Source organism: Scatophagus argus, chromosome 20 (genome assembly GCF_020382885.2).
Source record: "Scatophagus argus isolate fScaArg1 chromosome 20, fScaArg1.pri, whole genome shotgun sequence".
In the NCBI taxonomy this organism is placed as follows: Eukaryota; Metazoa; Chordata; class Actinopteri; family Scatophagidae; genus Scatophagus; species Scatophagus argus.
Genome location: NC_058512.1, coordinates 5,241,677 through 5,257,131, shown reverse-complemented (window position 1 = coordinate 5,257,131; position 15,455 = coordinate 5,241,677). Strand labels below are relative to the sequence as shown.

General features: G+C 41.0%; 1 protein-coding gene across 1 annotated transcript; it reads left to right on the top strand.

The window, feature by feature from the left end:
• The first annotated feature begins 8,645 nt into the window (after positions 1-8,645).
• Positions 8,646-14,959, top strand: LOC124051692 (GRAM domain-containing protein 2B-like). The gene is made up of 14 exons (XM_046375305.1): positions 8,646-9,073; positions 9,484-9,609; positions 10,520-10,607; positions 10,704-10,773; positions 10,857-10,960; positions 11,048-11,143; positions 11,223-11,294; positions 11,953-12,033; positions 12,195-12,306; positions 12,712-12,828; positions 13,245-13,338; positions 13,494-13,598; positions 13,767-13,851; positions 14,310-14,959. The coding sequence occupies exons 1-14, from the start codon at positions 8,979-8,981 to the stop codon at positions 14,346-14,348; spliced, it is 1,284 nt and encodes a 427-aa protein (XP_046231261.1). The 5' UTR covers positions 8,646-8,978; the 3' UTR covers positions 14,349-14,959.
• Positions 14,960-15,455: the final 496 nt, after the last annotated feature.

Genomic DNA, 15,455 nt, shown 5'->3' with positions numbered 1-15,455 from the left:
TATTCTGTTGTCTTCATTTTTGTGGTTCTGTCAGTTGGTGGGAAGACAAGGCTGAATCTAAATATCATACAGCATGCGAGTTTAACAGCAACCAGTGAGAAAAGTCACAATTCTAAAGTTGAATTTGATCTGTAATTCTAAAAGCAGTATGATGATAATCTCAGGTTAATGGAGGTCACTCTGTTGTTGTTCTTCACTTTAATTTGACCTTTTCTCACTGGGATCAGGGTACAGAGAAGGTGGTGATTCTCTGTTGGAAATAATCCACAGACAAACACAATCAGGTGATCGTATAAATGAAATTTCTTTATTTACTCGTCTCGTGAACAATAACTTTCTGAAATATAGCCAAAATATTTTTTTGACCACCTGTCAGATCTCTACCTTTTAGGGTTTGTACTTCTTTTTTTGCTCCCCTTTGTCTTTCTCGACACAACTGTTTCACTTTTCACCTGAACAAAATCTTCTAGGAGAGACTGCCTGAAAATGTTTGTTTTTATTCCCATATTTAAACATTTTCATGTCTTGGTCCCCCTACGAAGGCCAGCTGTTCACTCTTTCGCCTGTAAACCCTCATTGTCCTTCAAACTACTCCTGATGAAGTATATCCCGGCCCTCAGAGGAAGAAGAGATGTTGTACTGATTTAAACTTTTGCCAGTATGCATGTGGAGCTGCGTGTGATGCTGAAAGGATTTGTACCAGCGGCTATTTCTGCTGTGAAAGAGTCACATGATGGGTGACTTTAGGTGTGCTTTACTTCCGCTAATTTTTCACCTTGTCGACAGTGGCTCATAAGCAGACCACAGGGATAGAGCTCACATTCCTCTGTTCTGCAGTAAATGCAGTGTCACCTTAAAGCAACAGCGTCCTTATTTAAAGCTCAGAGGTTTGCTTTGACGCTGTGTCCCACAAAAAAATGGCGACTTCTGGGGATGCCAAGGCAGCATGGAAAAGTCAGACCTGTCGGGTTGTAATGTATACATACTGTAGGACCCTGATAAGCCTCAAGGCCAAAGTGCTGCTTCCTGTACGTGTTCACGACAAAGTCCTGACAGTCGCTCAAGTTACCACGGCTGCCACATGATTGGCAGCGGTAATATGCCATTTCCCAGCAACATGACACTGCAACACCCTTGACGAAGTATAGATGACCCACGCTGGTCAGTCACAGCTCTGACAAGGGACCCACAGGGGTCAAAACAGCCTGTCCCTGTTGTAACAAGAGAGAGTGCTCCAGTTTCAGTGGTCTGAGATGCTGTCATGGGGTGTCTGAGTTCGGCAGGAGGGCATGAGATCCTGTAGGCCCAACCCTGGAGGTTTCACGTTGCCCAGTATGGGCCAGTAAACAGACACAGTTTACTGGGTGTAAGAAATGAGTTGGATGCTGACGCTGTGAAGTCAGCGTTGTCACATGCTTTCTCTCATCACAGCCAATGCCAGTTTTTTGAAGTTGGTCTTTGAAGACATTCTGTGAGAGAGGTGGTTTTATCTTTTTCTGGATGGATTTCAGAGCACTTTTTCTTTTCAAGTACTTTCAGTCAGCTGTGTTCATTGTACCAAAGGTGTATTAAGAAGTATAGTGTTGGATTGGGATGCCACCTATTGGCGACCAATGAAACCTGTTTGTCATTTAATCTAGAAAAAGCATCACTGGTTTATAGTACGTCTTGTTATTTCCTGTTGAAGTATAACATTAACCTGCTCAGGTCCTGCACACTTAGATCACATTGATGTTTCTTATGTGTTGTCCTTAATAAAATAAATAAAGATAGTATTTAGAGAATGTAAATACATTATTGGAGGGAGTTTAAAAAAAGGGGAGCGGTTTGTTTTTTTCTTACCATCCCAGATTTATTGTTTCATTTAAATCTTTCCTTGTAACATTTGTTGTCCATGTAAAAGAACAATCTAATAGTTTAATCTAAAGTATGCCTTTCATATGTACTGAGTCAGAAAGATGTGTTTTGCCATGTCAAGTACAGCATAAATATCAGGATGCAAACTCATGCAATGTAATGCATATTTGTTTGGCAAGACGGGTAAATGAGTAAAATGCTGTGGCTATGGTACGGGTGAATGCTGTGGCTCCACAGCACCCTCAAAATGCGCCTATTTTGCTCTTTCCTTGTTCATTGCTGATTTGTCCAACCGGTTATTTATGCACGAGTTAGACTGAGTCATGCTGTTTCCCTCAGTTATGTTAGCTTTACACCTCAGAGAGGCCCAGCAAAACCAATGAACAAACTGGAGACCAAATGCCCTGCTTCAAGATGACTTAAAGTAGGGGAGGTGGAGGTTATTTATCCACTGTTCCCACCCACACTCTCTCAGTCAACTGGAGGATTCATCCCCACTCTTAAGAACTCCTAATCTCTTGGTTACAACAGCCATTTTTACTTAGCACCCTAAATTAAACCCTGAGCGTAATATATAAAGTGTGTGTATTGTTCTTGGAGATGAAGGCTGTCTCCCTGGTTGGTCTGAGTGAGTCCAGGGTGCAGCTTGACAGCCCCAGTGATTAATGATGACAGACTGTGGAGCTGCTCCTTCATCACATGACAGGGCTTTAACCTCTCTATCAGTCTAAATCAGTGCAAAAAAGGCCAAAAGAAGGGAGCTAGGGAAATTTCTTCTTGCATTAAAATCATTAAGCGTAGTCACAAATTACCAACATATGCCCCGATGCCTCTTCTGGATTGTCTGTGAGTTACAGATAGCAGACTGCTTCCCAGAAATAGATTCCTCTGCTTTCATTTTGTCTTCTCTCCAACTTTATCACTTCATCAATCATCCTACTATGTGGGCTTTTCAAGTGGTCCAAAAATAAAGAGGACACAGATGTCAGCCAGACTATACTGATGTTTCTAAACCACCCATAACTTACATTCAACCACAGACCGGGAGAAATGTTGAAAATAAGCTTTACTCGCATACAGAAAAACACTCTTTCAAACTGAGCTGCACACAATATGCCGAGACTCCACAGTGCTTGTATGTTAAATTACCCACGTCCAACAATGAATTAGTATGCATGTGAGCAGGTATTTTTATTCCTGAAAAGAGCGCCATCTCATCTCTCTTTCCCCATGTCAGTTGTTTAAAAAGACGTAGACAGAGAGAGTTTAGTGGTGTACAAAAGGGCAAACGCAATTATGGTTTCTTTGCTAATGTGCATGGCCCCAGCTGGTTTTGATCCGGCTGTTCTCTGAGGGCTCCTAGCTCAGTTGTCAGCTTTCATGCATCACAGACCTGGTGCTTAACGGAAAAACGTGCTTTGGCAACGAGCGACCGAGGCCTGGAGGCCAGCGGGTGCTGGTAGGTTAGCCACATGCAGCGGTGGGGGGGGTGGGGGGGAGGATTGACACCATCCTCTGCCTTGTGCATCTGGATCCTCATGGTCACATTTTCTCATTCCTCATGGTTTTTCACCCTCTTCATGAATGTAACCGCTGTAATTTGCCAGCATGACCCAGAGCAGACGCCACGCCACAGACTTGGGAGGTCAAAGTAAAGGCTCCAAAATACACACACACACACACACACACACACACACGGATGGCAACAGAAAGAAAGGAAGTACAAAGCAGAACGAGAAAATGATGTTCGCATGGAAATAAGGAGACATGATTACTCAAATACAGTCATTAAGGAGGAAATGTTGTTTTTCAGGCTGTCAGGATGATTAATGAGGGACAGCAAAATCCACTAAAATGCTGTTGTTTAGTCCAAGCAGCAGACCTGATCTCTGCCACTAACGTACAACAGACAGGAGTGTTGGTGTGTGCTGAAGCATGAAAAAATGTTAGAAAAAAAAAAAGGTTAAAGAGGGAAGCTGGAGAATTGGCCTGAAGGTGTTATACTAACGGTACAGCAGTAGTATGTACAAAGCGCAGACGACATTGTGCTTTACATTTGCCAAACACAGTTAGTTTTCATGGATAAGCGGTATAGAAAATGGATGGATGGATGGAGTTAGTCCTCATCCTGTGTAAGTGATTTCCCTTAAAACGCTAAAACGGAAACCAACATCAAAGCATAAGCCTAACCTCTGTCTTACTTGTCCAAGTGTGTAAGCTAAGGTTGAGAAGCAAAATAAAGATTATGTTTGAATTAAGGACAAATGTAGGACAGTACATAAAGGCACCTTTAGTAGTTTCTCCCATTCGGGTTCTCTCACTAAAAACAAGAGACAAAGCAGTGTGGGATCACGAGTTTTGTTTCGTTGTTAAGCAGTCGCCATTGCCAACGATAAACTATCTGACCTGACTGAGACCGAAATGTTCCCGGACGAGGCCAGTTTTACATTTGTTGCGTTTACTGACTTCCTTCCTCACTCTCCGACTCTCTCCTCAAAGTTGTAGCAAAAGACGACCAAATGAAACAGAAGTTTACCGTGAATAAAATCACATAGTGGGTTTGAACATTGGTGGAAACATTTGGGACAGAGGAAGTACTAAACCTGCTACGTATTATATCTTTAAAATACCAGGGCTAACAAGCTCTAGACTGCAATACAAGAACCATGCTGTTTCTTTATTTCTTATTCTTTTTTCCATAAATCATTAACTGGTCAGAACGTTGACTTTTTGCCAGGGACATGCAGCTTTAGTGTTTTAACACTACAATATCATGTATGCAGCCCTCAGGACAAGGCTTGAAACATTAAAAAGTCATCTGGGGACAACACTTCATGGACGTTAAACACGCTACAAAGAACTGTTAACTGATTATGGAAAAATCCCATTTCAGTAGTGATGCCTCAATATGACATACATAAGCAAATTAGACCGTCAGTGAGTACATATTTCCATATAGTCGTTCTTAATGCCTGTCACACGGTGAACAATTTAAGGTGTCTGAGGAAAGAAGCTGCTCTGTAGTCTCGTGATGGGGTGACGTCAGTAGATGACGGTAAACAACTGCCTTATAATGTAACATAACTCTTGAATATTGTTAACTTTAGCTTCAGTCCAACACAGCAGTCTAAGACAGCTTTCTCTGGTTTTCTTCACGTGAACCACATGAATTCAAAACACATTTTATGCTGCCATTGATCACCTGGCCTATAGTGTATTTATTACAGTATATTTCTGTGAGCCCGTCCTGTACCAATGAAACTCAGAAACTCCAGATGTTCCCCAAGTTATGCTGGAAGGCTGATAAGGAATCAGTTTTCAACAGATGTCTTGTGCGTGGACTCAGTGATTTAGTAGATGTGGATGATGAAACAGTGTTTCAGTGTCTTGCAGCCCGACTGGCTTTAATCATTATGCAAGCAGCTGCAGATCTGGGTGACGTCAGCGGATGGGAGCGAGAACGATTTTAAGTTTTTGTGTCTTTGGGTACTTGATGGATTTGGACGTGTTTGCTAAAGCATGACGCACAATCACTGAAATGTGGAAATGAAGCACAAAAGACGTAAAAGGGTGAAAGTTCACTCTTGGCCTTGGAATAATCTTAACACTAGCTTTTTTTTGGTAAAACTTAATTTTCATTTACTATGCATATACCGATTACTCTTTTTTTCTAGTTTTTCAATGACTGGCGCTGGATGAGAATTCAGGGCATCAACAAAGTCATCAGGGTTAATCCTCTGGGGAACATGAATATCTGTACATTCACGGCAATCCATCCAGTAGTTATTGAGACATTAGCCGGACCAAAATGGTGGAGCCATGTTGCTAGCGGGACTAAAGAAAAAAATCCTATAAATATCACACTACTTGTATTAACTGTAAACACCCACCTGTGAACACACCATTTCAGCGATAAGAGGAGTCAGCAGGAAGAGTGTTGCGGTTGATCACAAGGAGGCGGTGCCTGACAGCACAAATGACTGACACAAACGGTGAGGGAGTTGGACAGATGAGAGCCACAGGCGCTGGGAGTCGGGGGGTGGAGGCGACGTTTGAGGGTCAACACATCGCCTGTGCACTGAGTGTGGCCCAGCAGCTGTATGCATAGGGGAGCCTTGGCCTCCTGCTCTGCATGTCAGGGGCCGTGATTAATGACCTGCAGGCCTTGCTCTTTACCCGCCCCCCTTTCCACCCCACAGAAGTCACTGCAGCCACTGCTCATTTAGCTAATGGACACACACAGGCACGGACAGACACACACAGGAGGCGACGGGTTACGAGTACAAGTGCACATACATGTGACGTGAAAGCCATTTCTCTGTCACAAAATACCACTTTTCCAGGCTCTGTGTGATTTCAGGGCGAGAGAGAGAGCGATGATTTCTTAGATTACTGCGAGCACGGCCGTGTGCCTGTACAGTGTCGAGGCTGAGAGGGTGCCCATGCCTTGTGTACCGGTTCCCAGCTTGTCAGGCAGCTGTCGAGGAGTGATTTATGACCACTAGACTCCAACCTGTCTTCGCTGCCAGCTCAGTATTGTTACAACTGACAGCTAATGAGGCCAGACATGCTTTCAAGCAGAGCACTTAACAGGACTTCAATCTTCCCCCGTCACAAGTACCATTTTTTGCACTCTCTCACACAGCGCCCTCCTTTCTCTATGCCTTCCTTGTTCTCTGTCTTTCCGCGGCAGAGTATCTGACAGGCACTGAAAAGGCTTCTGCCGACCGAAGGAGATGTTTCTCAGAAGGCAAAGGCATCTTTCAGACACACAAACACGCACACGCATACACGCACAGTCTTGTTTCCGTCGCTTCTGGGGACATTACACAGCCTTACATTCATTTTATGGAGACTTAACCACCACCTAACCATAACAATAAACATTACTTACCTAAACCTAACCCTTACCTTAACCTAAGCCTAACTTCATCCTAACCTTAAAGCAAGTCTTCACCCTAATATTTAATGATTTACGTTGTGGGGATTTGCATTTTGTCCCCATTAAGTGAGGCAGGTCCTCACAATGTGATTGTGTAAACAGATTTTTGTCCCCTCAAATACAGTAATACACGTCCACACACACACACATACACACACACACACACACACACACACACAGACAGCTAATGCTTTATTTCATTTAACAATCAACCTTTTTCACCAGCCTTAAAAGGGGTAGTGTATGCCGAGAGTTAGACGACACCAATAAATAGAAGCTACAGCCAGGAGAGGGTTAGCTTAGCTTAGCATAATGACTTTAAAGGCAAAATCATTCTATAGCAGCTGTAAAGCTCCTGTGTGTGTAGCACTTTTCACTCCACTACACTGATTTGACACCTTTAGTTACTAGTTCCTTTACAGATTTAAATAGTTGATGATACTTAATCTTGAGGATACATTAGTTCTCACCCTTTCTTAGAAAATTCACATTAACAGGCTTTGTAATTCTGCTAATTGAAGGGTTGTTTCCTTGAATGAAAAGCTTCATTCAAACCCAAGTTTTTATTTTTTTTACTGAAATATTTATTATGCCATATTTTTTAACATTTCACAATGTTGCACACTGAGCTAACAAAAAGACTTTAGAAATAATTGGAATGAATTCATTACAAACAAACCAACTGGACACTGCTTGTACTTCTGCTATGTTGCTCTTTTTTTGTACTTTAACTCAGCAAAAACTTTGAATGTATGACTTTTACTTGTGGTAGTATTGTTTAAACTGTCGTATTGCTATTTACCTATAAATGTGGGATGTTTGTATCCACCACTGTTTTTACTCAATCGTTTTTGTACAGATTTATCAAACAAGCTGTAACATTTCAACCACTGAGCTTTAGATGATTGCTGCTTTTACTAAGTGAAAGGTTGTTGTACCTTTTCCATCACTATTCAGAGATATGTAAACCAGTAAACATGCAAATTCTCAGTGTCTCCCAGTCCTCCTTTTCAGTGAATAAGTCACGAGTGTAAAAACAGAGTCTCTGCCAGCTTTAACTCCTAGTTCCTTGTCAGCCATGATTAATGGCAGACTAACTAGCTGCTAGCTTGCATTGTCGGCTGTGCCATTGTCTCCTGGATACTTAATGAACTCATACAAGTCTTTTGCTCCCCAACATGGGTGTTCCTCAAATGCTGCAACAGCGACTCCTAGAGGTAGCTGAGGGGGACGTAGAGACAACAACATGTATGACATCATGCAAGTGTTTCATTATGTTTAGAAATAAACTGCATATTTTCATTTTCAAGTTGTTTTAGAGTGCAGGTATCTGTCCGCAGTATAACAATAAAAGTGTGCATGTTTTGAACATTTAATGTCGTCTTTATAGTAAGGCAAACTTTCTTTGTTTTTGCTATAGAGGTCATCCAGCTCCATGCTCTGTGTCATAGGTAAAACAATATGTCTAATAAAGAAATAGTTCATTCTAACCCTTTTAACGAGTAGATGACTTTACAGATGGGCCAAGTTTAAACCCAAGAAACTTTGTTTTTAATTTCATTGATCCAGATAAGATAATTCTACAAATGTATTGATTACATTTTCTATTTTTAACCTGAATCTACAACTTAAGTTATCACATACATGTAGTGCAGTTAAAAGTAGGATACAATACTTCTGTTTTCACCACTAAACGTTCACAAATGCTTCTTTCAGCAAAGTCACCTGAAAGCAAAAAACAAGCCTTAAGGTGCAGACGTTACATGAGCTTGACTCTGCTGCCCCCTGCTGGAGATCTCTCTCAGATACGCTGCGTTATAACGTTGATGTGTGATGTTTGAAAAAGTTGTACATAAGCTGGAAGCGGACTGCTCAAAGCTGTTGACTGTGCGGAGCTGACCACGCAGGGATATTTACGCAAAGTCCAACACTGTGCGCGCTTTCTTTCCTTATCGCGCGATTCAAACGTTTCCAGCCCGAGCAGAAGAAGGTTTCTTTCCTTGTTTCCAGGTTGCTCCCTCCCCTTTCCCGGCTCCTCCTCTGTCGGGCTTCTCGCTCCATCGAGCGAGCTTCCCAAACTTTCCGTGCCAAGGTTTCCTGAAGTTTCTCTTTTGTATGTGGCGCAAGGGCGACAGTTGGAGCCAGTGGAGGGAGTCATGTAAGGTGTGAATTTAGCGACATGGTGCTGATGGCCGAGCAGGCGGACAGACCTCTGACTCCGTTATCCACACCGGAGCAAGTTTTCAGCAAGGACTCCCGAGGGAGTCGGCCGACGTAAGTTTGGATGAGATGGAGAGGAAAGGCCCGATTTGCTGTCCAGTTAAAAGTCCGATGATTCAGGCCTAACTAGTGTTTTGTGGTTATTTGCATGCATACTCTGCTTTCTGAATTAAAGGGCTGTGCTTTTAATGGTTGCATGAGACGCGTACGTGGCACAGAATAAAAGCAGATTAAGGGTTAATCGGCATTAGATACGCCACATAACAAACTTTCCACATTATGTTCCAGTTTAGAAAGAGATGGCCTGCTTTGGATTTTTGTTTTTTAATGCGTTGCTTGCAGATGTTGTGTTTGTGTTTTGGTCTTCAGCCCAATTCCTGCACAATTAATGTGTCATGACACATCATGTGCAGATGATTCATGTGCGGGACATGAGACGGTTGTGTCTTGTGCAATGTGTGCAGGTCCGAAGTGGAGAATGGAGGTGACAGGAGACACAGGAGGCCTGGAAGGTCACCTGCGGACCTCCAGCTGTGTCTGGACGCCGAGGCAGACCTTACGGAGTGCAGGAGGAAACCAACCAGTATGAGGTAGAAATTGCCCTCCATGTGGCTGATCACATAATAAACCAAATGTAGCCACCGTAACTGAGTGGCTAAATCGACTGAAAGCTTCTTTGCCGCTTTTTAATTGAGTGTTCCTTAAGTTTTGAACTTGCTCTTCGAGCAAAACAGCATTTGAAGAAGTCAGTTGGGATTCTGAGAGTTCAAGAGTTTGCTTAAACAGGCAGTCCCGGTGAGAGTGTGTGTACATGAATAAACATGCAGTTTAAACACAGACAGACACACACACACAAGTTCAACTTTTCACGGAAAGAAAAGCAATAACAAAAGTGGAATTCCATATTTGCTAAATTGGGCTTTTTAAACTAAACAGATTACAGTGAATGTGTATGTTTGTAGCCCTAAAACCTACTAAATGTACATATTTTGAAGTGCTAAGACAACTGAATTTTCTGCACATTTTTTGATTCTCATTAATTTTAAATTCTGTCTATACGTGTTTGTTCTTGATTGGTATATGAAATGATCCAGTTATTACTGAGCGACACTATGAAGAAATCCGCAGACTATGAAATCATAACCCGCAGAACTGGATTCGTTTCACTAAAGTTGCCTGTAGACATTAACCGTGTTTGTCACAGCACTATAATTCCGCCTAACTACTGTCTACCTGCATGACCGCAGTACTGTTTACAGATTTTTGCTGTTGCTGTGTGAGCAGTTCTTATATAACCACAGCTGACGCCACGTAAAGCCAGATGAAGGACATTTACTTAAGACTAATAATACATTCTGTGTGGATCAGAGCACACAAAATATGTTTTATTGTGAGTTATAACGCTGTTACTGTAGCTTTAATAACTGATAAATATTACCTGTTCTCTCCTCAGGTGTTAGCTTGCTGCTTAAACATAAACGCTGACCTTTATTTTGACAGGCTGAAACGTGCGGAGCAGCTTTCGCCGATGCAGAGTCCAAGTGACTGTGAGACAAAGTTTGAGAGGAAGAAATCCCAGCCCAATCACGTAGGGACACAGTCTGCTCTAACAACTTTCACCAAACTTTGTTTTTACAGTTTCCTACCAAAGCAATATTTTTTTGTATTCTTCTGTGCTTTCCAGTTATCAAAAACGAATGCTCAGTATCATAAGTTATTTAAGGAGGTCAGCAAAGACGAGTTGCTCAAACAAAGTAAGTTTCAGATTCTCTTTTCATGTGAAGCAAAGAAAAATCCGATTGTTAATCTAAACGTGAAGTGCTGTTTGTGCCAATAGGTTACACTTGTGCCCTGCAGAGAGACATTTTATATCAGGGAAAAATGTTCATCTCTGATAACTGGATCTGTTTCCACTCCAAAGTCTTCGGCAGAGATACTAAGGTATGATACCGCCGCTGTCATAAAGACAGTATTTGAGTTCAGCGCCAGTTCATGTTTTTAACATGGTGGTGTTTTTCTCATCTCCAGATTTCAATCCCTGTTGTGTCTGTGACGTTTATCAAAAAAACTAAAACTGCATTGTTGGTGCCAAACGCCCTTGTGATTGAAACCACAGCTGATCAGGTACAAAGACTGTTCAGACAATCAGTTGTTTTCCCTCTGGACATAAGCATGAACGTGATTCTAAACAACTGTTTTCCAGCACGTGTTTGTGTCCTTCCTCTCTCGAAACACCACCTACAAATTTCTGAAGTCCATCTGCATTCATTTGGAGGTAAATAATATCTGTTATACTTACTTGTCCTAAATGGATTCAGTGGATTCTGTTTGGATATTGCCAGTTACAGTTTCCCAAATTTGAAGATATGCTTCTGTTCTTCACTATCGCAGTAAACTTAATGTCTTTGGACTATTAGCTAGACAAAAATGCATCTTGAAGACATCACCCTGGGCTGTTTTGCCATGCCAAGAGAGCTGTAAACATGAGACTGATAAAACATCCATGTTGGTATGCTAAATATGAATCTGGTTAGCTTAGCTTAGCATAAACACTGAAAACCTGGGGAAACAGTTGGCCTGGCTTTGTCCAAAAACACAAAACAAACAAACAAACAAAACCCACAACCTTCCTGGCGCCAAAGGGCAGACAGACAAAATGGTGAGTAGCTAGTGAAGACAGTGCTTTAGCTGTTAATTTGTTGGATATTTCCCCTAAGACGTTGGTAGAGACCAAAATGGAGCTAAAAGCAGAGTTAATATTAGAGAAACATGACCAAATGAATGCTGATCCTGCACTGTAATGCTGGGCGTGGAATTATGCAACTGCTTGCTAACACGTTAGCCGTAACAGCTTAATGTGGCGATAATACAGTAGTGATAGTATTAAAGCCTTTTTTTTCTCTTCTACATTTTAATGTCTGTACTCTGTCCAGGTGGATAAGACTTGCAACAGCCCCATAACCTCCTCATGTGAAAACAGCTTTAGAGGGAAATGCCCTTCGTCTCTTCCTCTGGTCAGTCATTGGTTTGTTCAGTGTTTTGACACACGGTGTATTTATTTATTTATATATTTTCCATTGTGAAAAGATCTATAGGCATGCCTTGTACTCATGTTATACAATAACCCACTCTGTATGTGGTATCCATTGTATATTTTCCTGTATGTGCACTGCAGGACTTTTCTAGAGACTTCTCTGACCTTGATGGGGTTGTGCAACAAAGACGGCAGGAGATGATGGAGAGCAGCAGCTCTGGGTCTCAAACTCCTGATTATGACAAAATAACTGGTTTGTACTCCATCCTTATCCTCTTATATATGTTTCTACACTGTACAAAGTTATTATATACCTACTCTAATCACACTTAGAAGAGTTTTATGTTGTGCTTATCATGCCGGGTGTCACCGTGGCTCAAACAGTCTTTGGTTTACAAATAACTGGAGTAAAATGAAGTGAAATTTGATGCACTCATGCTTTGTTATAGTAAAGACAGTTGGCATGTAAACAGTGATGATCCTGGTGAATGAATGAACAACATATTCAGCTTATTGTTTATATCAATGTTTTTTTGTTTTTTTTTTAATGATCTTTTATGCCACTGCAGAGCACACATTAATCTGCAAGGATGTTTGTGCTTGTATTAATAATATTTACTCATGGGAAGTCACAGGTTCTTTCTGTTTGTTTGAGCAGACTTCACAGACCTCCCGGGCACATTTCTAAGTGCAGTGAAGAGTGGAGAGGTTTCAGTTCATGCAGACATTCACCTCCAGACTCCAAGCCAAAAACACGGAGCCTCTCTTAAGAATGGTAGTTTAATACTGGATCTCTTTTGAGTAAAAGAAGCTTTGTTAATACTTGTGTAGTTTTGGGTTTCACCGTTTCCCAGAAGGGATCTAGGGTCAGTTAGGGAAACATTATAAACCAAGATTAATTGCTGTGCATATAAAGGAGTAATGCAACTTTTTGGCAAATATTCAGTTTCTTGGTGACAGTTGGATAGAAACATTGATACCACTCACATGTTTGTACCTTAACATGAAGCTTAGCACAAACAGGGAGGAAACAGTCTTGAGGCTAAGCTAAGCTAACTGCCCTCTATCTCCTGATTCGTTTTCATTGCATAGACATAAGAGTGGTATCAGTCTTGTCATCTGATGTTTAATGTTTAATATTCCTTCAGTTTGCAGCTCAGTCAATAAATCTCTTTCTGCTCTTCCTCGTAGGGTCAACTAAACCATCCCGGGGAGTCACTCCACTCAAAGACAAATCTTCACAGCCCATGTCCTTGCACGCCATCCTTCTTATCTATTTGTTTTTGTGAGTTACCTTTCATTAGGTGGAACATGAGAAGCCAGACTGCTCTGACAAGACAATAGTTAGAGTTCTCTTACAAATTCATGTCCATTATTTGGGCGGATTAACAATTGTTCAGTGTGGCTAGTATTTGAATGTTTGTCTTTGTGTCTTCACAGAGTTAGTGTCCTTGTCCTGTCCTCCTGTTACATGGCTTTCAAGATTGTGGCTCTTGAGCATCGTTTGAACTCCTTGGTGTCCATGGGGGAACATGTTCGTAATGAGTAAGAGCTAGCTCATTGAGGATATCTAAATTTAGAGCGTTCTCTTCCTGATATTCATTTAGGTTTCTTATCTCCAAATGCACTCATGCTGTTTTATTTCTTTCAGTAGTGCAACTTTGCACGTAGTGCAACATTTCATTAATGATTTAGTGCAAAATCTTGTTGCAGAAATGCTGTGAGCCACAGATCCCAGACTGACATGAATGCTGAGATCTATGGAGAATTGTCGACCAACTTGTTCAAGCTAGAAAAGGTTTGTCCAGTTTTCATGCACAGTACAGCAAGTATGGTCATATCATCTATCAAAATGTTAAGAATTGATTGATACAGGAAAAAACATGTTTCAGCCGGCAAGTGTGGGAACTTGGACTGAAGTGCTGCCTATAACTGACATGTAGGAAGGAAGTGGAGGCTAAATTCCATTGAATCAGTGAGCTCTTACTTCAGTAAAGGAATAGCTCGTCATTTTGTGGCTCTGTTTTGTAACAAAGAGTTATAAGTTTAATATGACTCTCATGTCTGTATGGCAAAGCTAGAGCCATTCTCCTGGTCATCACGTTGCCACAATTAGCTCAAACCTGGTGACCACTTTGTTGAAATCTTTAGCCTTATATAACATTTATGAAGTCATCGTAGATTACCTTAATAGTAATTTTGTATGGTTTTGGAGTGCATATTTTCATATGTCCTTCGTTTTTTAAAAAATCCTAGATTCAAAGAAACCTCCAGAAGCTACTTGAAGAGACTTAAAAAGAAGACTGTTGTCTGTTGGCCTGTCTGGACAGAAGCTTTAGTGTTGTCTTAGAGCTGTTGGTTAATCACTGAAGAGCAGCAGTGATCAGGTTTGGTAATTTGTTGCCAAAGCCCGGACGGGAAAGTGTCTTAAAATTGTGTGAACTTTAACTTAACTTGTGCAATAGTTACTTTTTCCCCATTTCCTCTCGGACCTTTTTCTGAACAGAATGTTGTTCTGGAGGGTAAACTGAAGAAGCGTGTTAGTGTGAGTGTTAGCGTTAGTGAAGAGAAATTTTAAGCATAAATTTTGTATTTATCAGAGAGCTTTTATTGTGCTATTTCACAGTAGTGGGATTTTTTAAGTCCTATTTCAGTGTTTTCCAAACATTTCTTTAAAGGTCAACTTATCATGTTTTTTTGTTAGGAATAAATTGCCAATAATTTATATTTATTAAATGTATGTAAATCACTCAGTTGGGAATGTTCATTATCTCTTGAATACACAGAGGCAACTTCATCTTCCATTGTATGGTATCTAAAGTTAGAAATATAAAATGTGAAAATCATACTGCAAGTTACAACTGAGAGCAAATCAGCTGAATTTAATATATAATTAAAAAGAGTGAGAAAAAAGAGCTTCTCTACTTCTCTATCATAATTTAAGAATTTGTCCTGTTTTTCTTGTGTTTTTTCCTTAATCAGTGTCATATGTTGTGATCACAGTCAAAGATGCAGGCTTCATCCTTTCCCTGTGTGCCTCTGCTCAGCCTGCCTGTCTGTTGCTCACACACATACACAGACCTGCATCTCTTCATGATAGAGACAGAGAACTTGTTCTCTATATTTTTATATAGTCCCAACCCTGTGGTGCTATTGTCTGGGAGCTACACAGTGCTGTATAAATGCCAGGAACGTCCCCATATGGCAAAGTATAAGAAAATAAGTAAATACAGACAGGGTCTCAGTGGATACAAACACGGCCACTCACTAATAGAGGTGTGATCATCAAGAGAAATTACTTTTGTATGCATCTATACAATGTTTCTCCAGGAAATTGCTGCATATTATTCCTTTCAAAGACTAGTCAATCAGTTCACAAGCAATAGAAAGGAATAAGTGTGT

Bases quoted from the DNA above. Each gene is read 5' to 3' on its own strand.
- LOC124051692 (XM_046375305.1), top strand. From the start codon at position 8,979: ATGGTGCTGATGGCCGAGCAGGCGGACAGACCTCTGACTCCGTTATCC. The intron at 11,144-11,222 runs GTACAAAGACTG...ACTGTTTTCCAG, and splicing joins TTGAAACCACAGCTGATCAG to CACGTGTTTGTGTCCTTCCT. The intron at 12,034-12,194 runs GTCAGTCATTGG...TGTGCACTGCAG, and splicing joins GCCCTTCGTCTCTTCCTCTG to GACTTTTCTAGAGACTTCTC.